General features: G+C 40.7%; 1 protein-coding gene across 1 annotated transcript in view; it reads left to right on the plus strand.

The window, feature by feature from the left end:
- PDE5A (phosphodiesterase 5A) overlaps positions 1 to 7,866 on the plus strand; it is a 145,019-nt gene that overhangs the window by 100,853 nt on the left and 36,300 nt on the right. The window contains exon 12 of the mRNA XM_029941509.1: positions 5,866 to 6,012. Coding sequence (XP_029797369.1) covers positions 5,866 to 6,012 — 147 coding nt within the window. The remainder of the gene's footprint in view (positions 1 to 5,865; positions 6,013 to 7,866) is intronic.

Here is a 7,866-nt window from a genome sequence, read left to right on the forward strand (position 1 = left end):
AAGCTGAGTAATCAAAACAGTTTAGTACTGGCACAAAAACAGACACATAACAACTGAATAGAGAGTCCAGAAATCTGTGGTCAGAAGTTTGAGGTCAGGAGGTCAATCAATATATTGACCTATGGTTAATTAATCTTCAACAAAGAAGGTAAGAATATACAATGGTTAAAAGACAGTCTCTTCAGTAAATGGTGTTGAGGAAACTGAACAGCGACCTGCAAAAGAATGAAACTGGACCACTTTCTTACACCATGTAGAAAAATAAACTCAAAATGGATTAAAGACTTAAAGGTAATCATGGAAACCATAAAACTCCCAGAAGAAAACATAGGCAGTAAATTTGACATCATCTACCTCCTCAGGCAAGGGCAACAAAAGCAAAAATAAATAAATGGGACTAATTCAAACAAGAACAGTTTTACATAACAAGGAAAACAAAAAGGCAACTTACTAAATGGAAGAAGATATTTGCAAATAACTCATCTCTAGCTATGAAAGTCCTGGATGGCATCTTCTTCCAATAAAAGGTGCTTCCTCTCCATTGAAAACCTGTGGTTTAGTGTGGCCACCTTCCTGAATTTTCTTCACTAGATCTTCTGGAGAACCTCCTGCAGCTGCTGCAACAGCACTTGCTGCTTCACCTTGCCCTTTGATCTTATGAAGAATTTTCTTTCTTTAAACCTCGTGAACCAACCTCCTCAAGCTTCAGACTTTCCTTCTGCAGCTTCCTTCCCTCTCAGCCTTCACAGAACTGGCGAGAGTCAAGGTCTTGCTCTGGGATTAGACTTTGATTTAAGGTGATGTTTGATCTTCCATCCAGACCGCTAAAGCTTTCTCCATAGCAGCAAGAAGGCTATTTCACTTCCTTAACATTTGTGTGTTCGCTGGAGTAGTGCTTTTAATTTCCTTCAAGAACTTTTCCTATTCTTTCACAACTTGGCTAACTGGAGCACGAGGCCTAGCTTTTGGCCTCCCTTAGCTTTTGACACACTTTGCTCACTAAGCTTAATCATTTCTACCTTTTGATATCAAGTGAGAGATGTGCAGCTCATCCTTTCACTTGAACATTTAGAGGGCACTGCAGGGCTATTAGTTGACCTAATTTCAATATTGTTGTGTCTCGGGGAATAGGAGGCCTGAGGAGAGGGAGAGAGATGGGCAAACAGCAGGCTGGGAAGCAGTCAGAATACACACCACATTTACTCTTTAATTTACCGTCTTCTCTGAGCACGGTTTGTGGCACCTCAAAGCAATTACAGTAGTAACATCAAAGATCACTTATCAAAGATCATTATAACAAATAGAATAATGGAAAAGCTTGAAATATTGTGAAAATTACAAAAATGGGACACAGACATGAAGAGAGCAGATGCTGTAGGAAAAATGGTGCTGATGGATTTCTCAATGCAGGGTTGCCATAAACCTTCAATTGTTTACAAAAACAAACAAACACAATGCCTGCAAAGTGCAGTAAAACAAAGTATGCCTGTAGTTTGCTGAAGAAACCAAAATTAAGCTGGAACCCTAACTGCAAAGGAGTCAGGAAAGTATATTATCGGGTTTTCTAAACTCTTCAGAAGATGAAGGCTCACCAGCAGAAGGTTGAAAGAGATGCTAACGGAGTCTTGCTAAAGTATCTTCCGAAGTGACATACCAGTGAATGTGCTCCTAGTGCAGCTGGGAAGGATGAAAAAAGAACGAGCTATGTGAAAACTTGGGGGATACATTCTAGGCAGAGGACAAACAGTTAAAGAGGCCTGAAATTGAGAAAGACTATTGATTAACCTTAAAAACAAACGGCAAAAGTATAGACCTCCCCTCTTCCCAAAAAACAAATGGTGATTTCAGGAAACTCGAATTTCCATTTGGAGCATTATTGCACTAAGTAGAGAGGCTGCTGCGTGCCGGTCTGGTCCTCCTCTGCCCTCATGCAGAGGCCGTGGTCCTCCAGCCAGGAGTTGTGGAGGATTCCCTTCTCTCATGTGTCAAGAAGCCTGACAATGACGTGAGTGTGGAATGGAGCATGAAAAACACAACACAGCCACAACAGCTATGGTGCCATGTCCTTAAATGATGAGAGGGTCACAGAGATTGCGCCTGGTACAGGAAGGTCACTGGCAAGATTCAGATGCCACCGGTGCTATCGGTGGTGTCTGCTTCCAAAAGAGAAGACAATAAGAGGACCTGGAGCCCTGTGGCCGGGGAGAAAAATACACCATAAATTCATAATATTAAACCTTAGAGACACTGTAACCCAGCCCCCCTCCCTCATCTTACAGGTGAGAATATAGACGGAGTGGTTGAACATCTTGTTAAGGGTGATAAAGTCCATGGAGTATCAGGACTAGAGTCCTTACTAGCAAACATACCTTTGAACCGTGTAGTTCACTTTTCTGTAAAGTTCCTTTTTTTATGATCATTATCTAATGCTGAAATGCAAATATGGTGGGTAATCCAGAATTTTGTTAGCTGGTGATCAATTTAATATTTAGCTCCTAATCTGTCAAGATGATGTTCAGAACAACTGGTTTTGAGTAATGATGACAGAGAAATTAAAATATTTTAAAAATTCTGAATACTACTACTTCCTTTAACCCAATCCAGCCCTACTCCCAAGGATATGTTTAGTTCCACCCTTAGCGAACTTCACTGCCAAAGTTAGTTGTGTCTTTTAAAAACATTTTGCAAAAATGGTGAAAAGGAGCTAGAGGGTCATAAAAAAAGTGGGGATCATAGAAACCCGACTTAAATGAAGAATCCCCTCTAAAGTGTCATAGAAGCTAACCTAGTTTCTTCATTAGTTTGAGTGGCAAATCCAATTACAGAACTCAGAAGAAAAACAAGATTATACTACTGACCTTTTTACCAGATTAAATCTTTAACCTACTGGGCTTTGTGTACTTTATGCATTCCGAATTTGGTTATTTTGACACAAATTAAACTCCCAACTCTAGAAGAGCTTAACTATATTTGAATTAAGTAGTAAAATATACAAACACTTGCCTGGGGAGTCAGTCCCAGGCATCATGCTCACATGTAGAGGGGGAATAAGCAGTATTTAGTGGGATTAGGTAGTCAAATCAGATTATTCAACCAGAAAACACATACACATTTATAAAATGTGCTTTATAAAATCTTTAAAAGTATGTGACTTCTGCTAGTCTTCAATACCATGATGCAATAAGTTATAGATCCCCCAGAAGTCACTTTGCAAAGTCTAACAAAATAAACTGTCAGTAAACGAAGCAGTTGTGAAAATCCAGAATTACGTATTCATAGCCTATCCCAGAAATGCCACAAACGTTATTCTCTGCTCAGTAAACTGTAGAATATTGTGTTTTAGAAAATGGTAAGTGAGACTTAGAGCTAATATATTTTATCAGAAGTCATCTTTATCCCAAACCCTTTCAAGAAAAACAGAAAGTTGAATTGTCTTGTGATGGTCAGAGAAGCAGTTTCCAAGGGCTGTAAATGACATCTGACTTTCCGATGGCTTTGTTAGCAATCAGTTTTGAGAATTCTGAACCTCTGTATCACTGACCACAAGGTTCCGAAGGAAAATGTTTACACATCCCCACTGGGTCAGCCCTGAAAGGTTGAGTCGTGGTGTGGTGTGGGGGAACAAGCAAAAGATTCTTTTTCTCTCAGTAGAGGGGCTGGGAATCAGAGTGTAAAAAGGAAGAGACACAAGCTGTGTTGGCTGCCTTTGTTCTGTAGCTTTTAGAATATCCTTTGTAGAAGAAGAGAAAGAAAACTTCTTCCACAAGAATAACAGCGCCCTAAGGAAAAGAACACATCTGTTCTGCTGTTGAGGGCAGGGTGTTTCAGGGAAGCAGCTGCAATCTGCTTGGAGTTAAAAGGTGGGCTTCCTCCCACCTCCACACTTCCGAGCTGCACTCCCGTTGACTGCTCCAATCTCGGATGTCCGAGGCTGGGGTAAACAATGAAGCCCTTTATCTAAACATTGAAATCCTCCTCTCTTCCCCTGTTTCAGCCCACGCAGTAGCCTGTGGAATTGACCTAACAGAATGCATATTTTCTCGTGAATTTTGGGGCTTGGGAAAAGATGCTTAGTTTGGAATATGAGGAGGGGGACATTAATTTAAAGTTGAAACATGCCTGGTATACAGAGCACCAGGGGCTAGCACCCCAAGACTGGCCAGGGAAAGCTGTGGACTGCTCCATGAGATTTTATTATTTTGACCTTTTTACTTCCCAAAAGATGGGGGTAAAGCAGAGTAGTGATATCCTAGAGACTCATAGGAAAAGTAAGGAGTTTCGAGGGAGTCAAGGAAAAGACATTAAAGGAAGAAACGGTTCAGATTTCCTAATTTGTCTTCTTTCTGCCTGGCACCAAGTTAAAGCCTCTTTTCATCAGGTAAATCGCCGTCCAATCTGGCTAGAGCAGCTAAAGTGCTGGCAGGGTACATGGTCAAGGGGGTGGAGGAATGGGGGCTCCTGCAAGTTCTGATGCCCACGGGGGCCCGATAGGAAATCTAAGACAGGAGCCTGACAGTTCTTCTCAGTCTGAGGGAGCAAGGCGCCTTGGCCTTGGCCAGTGTTGCTTCATGAGAATTGGGGCTCGGAGTGGACTGATTTTTCTGAAGCCAGAAATCCTTGTCTGCTGTCGTTGTCAAAATCTCCCCATTTTTAAATAGTATAACAGATTGGAATGCACTTGCCAGATCGGCTAGTCTTCCAACTCAGGTTAATGGGCTTCCCCCTCCTTGGAGGTTTGGGGACCTTAAAACTGGAATTTATGACTCATAGAAAGTGAAGAGAGTAAAAATTTTCCCTCTCATTTAATAAATGTTCATGTTAACAAATATAAAACTGTATCAATAGTCTCAATGGATACAAAGATGGGTACAAAAATACAGTCCTGCCTAGAGATCCCAGTATACTTAGGAGACAGATAAATAGTAAATTACATTACAGTGAACTTCTTGTAATTAAACAGGTATTCCCAAGGTAGGGTCTGCTCTGAAGGGCATTCAGCCCTTTTTTGGATGGGAGCTGTGTCTTAAAGCAGTCCATCAGTTAAAGAAATAGGTACTTTATAGGAGAAATAGGAAGTACAAACAAATATTGATGAAAAAGAGCCAGGTATATTTGAAGAATTCAGGGGTGTTTACCACAATTAAATGATTATCAAATCAAAACCAATGATACTAATTAAAAAACAGATCCTCCTCCAAAAAACAAAACTGGCTTCTCAAGAACCATTCCAGATCTTTTGAGTCAGAATCACTGAGGTTTCTTTAATAAGCACCCTAGGTGACTCTTAGGATCAGACTTGGGTGAATTCGTCTCTAGTAGAGATTGTGTCAAATCTGAGAATAGTTTGCCTGGACACAAAGCTGGGCTCCGTTCCTTAACTAGCTGCCTATTATGGGTAAGGCAGTCAGCCTCTAGAGCTAGAGTGTCAACTTAATAAGATTGTCTTGAGAATTAAATACTTAGAACATTATCATTATCCTCCTCACCACTTGGTGCCCAGCCCATAGTACTGGGACAGGTCCAGAATAATTACTCAGTAAATATCTGTTGAATTACCAAGACTAGGGAGGTACAAATGGGCCAGATCACTGGAGTCCTTAGTTCTGTTTACTGTTGTAGGTACAGCCTCAAGCCTCTCTTCTCCACCTAACCTGAAACCATATTAGTTACCTGCCCTCCCCACAGTAATTCATTTAAAAAACGTAAGTAGCTCCTATATCAAAAGATTTCTAGAGTATACATTAAAAAGAAAAAATAAACACAATGTGCTATTTCCCTGTAGTAAAGCGGGAAAACGTTGTGAATCACTGCTGCTTTATAAAATTAATGGCTTTATTTCATTTTGTTCTTCTCTCTTTATCTAAGGTTGCTGTGGTACCATCTGCTCAGACGCTTAAAATTACTGACTTCAGTTTCAGTGACTTTGAGCTGTCTGACCTAGAAACGGCACTGTGCACAATTCGGATGTTCACTGACCTCAACCTTGTGCAGAACTTCCAGATGAAACATGAGGTAAGAATACAGTCATGTCCTTTGGAAAAGTGAAAAGTGTGTGTGTGTGTGTGTGTGTGTGTGTGTGTGTGTGTGTGTGTTAAGAGAGATTAGTATGAATAGGGATTTTTAAGTCTCAGCAATTAAGAAACTATCACCTAATGCATCCCTGAGATTTTCAAAGACAAATGATCAACCCTAACAAGACATGTACTGGGTTTTTGCTATGCATCAGGCACCAAGTGGAAGAACAGGGGAGAGCACCCCCAGCAGTGGGAGCAGGACGTACAGAGCCAGGAGGACGGAATGGGGAGGGGCAGTGGAGCCTGGTGGGGGGTGAGAGTGGTGAGGGAAGTAAGTGGAGAGGAAGGTAAGATGCAAATCATATGTAACCTTGTAAGCTGTTCAGAGGAATTTGGATTTTATCCTGAAAAATGGTGGTGACTCACTGAGGAGTTTTAAACGGAAGTAACTTAATCTGATTGCAGAGGTTATGATAACACAGGATGGAAAGGACCAAAACAGAGTGAACTCCTTTGGAAATAAGGGAGTACAGGCACTTGATGTGAGGCCAAGCTTGTGGTTCGACCCGGGGTTACCCCTATGGGGCGTGGAGGAAAACTGGTTTTAACCCCTGGTGATTACCTTATTCATCTCTCGGAAACAGATTCAGTCAGAATCTTCTAATACCGGCTGCCAGATAGCAGGGGAAATCATAATGGCTATGTGTATTAGCATCAAAGAATGAGGGAGAATAGAAAGGATTGTTTGAAAACCAAATGTAGTAATTTGCCTTTGAAGCTGTGTTTTTTGGTGGTGGTTTTTTTCCCTGGTCAGTTTAATCTTCTTAGACAGATTTCCTGTCTGGAAATTTAAATACCTTGAAGGCCTCTACTATTTAGCAATCCATTAATTCATAAAATGAAAATTTATTAACATAAACAGTGTACCCAGCACTATACTGAGTATTCATTTCAGCGGAGAGCTGTCCTGCTCTCAAAAGCCCCACAGTTAGGAATGAAAACTAAGAGCTAATACAGCTAACATTATTAATATAGTGTCATTTATGGTATTCTTGGGGTATTCTTTCTTAAATTTAGCCAAAGTTTCTATTACCCTTGGATGAAAACAAAGAACTACTGTCTATGGACTCTAATTAATACTTCATTCGTATTAAAACATGTTGACTAAGGGACACCATGTCATTTGATTATTTCAAAAAGCTCTCAAGAAAGGTTCTTTGGTTGTTATTGCCTCTGTTTTCAAATGAAGAAATTCAGATAGCATGATAAGAGTAAAAAGATCATGGACTTTGAGTTGTAGCCCTAGTAGTGAGTAGCTTTTATTTCCTTAAGCAATTAATCTCTCAAGTTCTCAGTTTCACAGTCTGTTAGTTGGGGATAATGGTATGATTTTCCCATGGCAGTCTTGTGACATAGGCATCGATGTGATTGTCTGTGTGTACGCATGTATATGTGTGTAAGACCCCTATGACGTTTGCTGCTTAACACAGTTGTGGAGTACGTGTCAGTTCTCCCTTCCTTCAGGTTTGACAATTGTTGTATCACTTCATCCAGTTCCTCTACTGTAGATTATAAGGGCTCATTTAAAAATAACTTTTTAATGTTTATTTTTTTTAATCGTTTATTGTCAAATTGGTTTCCATACAACACCCAGTGCTCTTCCCCACAAGTGCCCTCCTCCATCACCACCACCTCTTTTCTCCCCTCCTCCCTTTCCCTTCAACACTCAGTTCATTTTCAGTATTCAATAGTCTCTCAAGTTTTGCGTCCCTCTCTCTCCCCAACTCTCTTTCCCTCTTCCCCTCCCCCGGTCCTCCATTAGGTTTCTCCTGTTTTCCTGTTAGACCTATGA

Source organism: Suricata suricatta, chromosome 1, assembly GCF_006229205.1.
Source record: "Suricata suricatta isolate VVHF042 chromosome 1, meerkat_22Aug2017_6uvM2_HiC, whole genome shotgun sequence".
Classification (NCBI taxonomy): Eukaryota; Metazoa; Chordata; class Mammalia; order Carnivora; family Herpestidae; genus Suricata; species Suricata suricatta.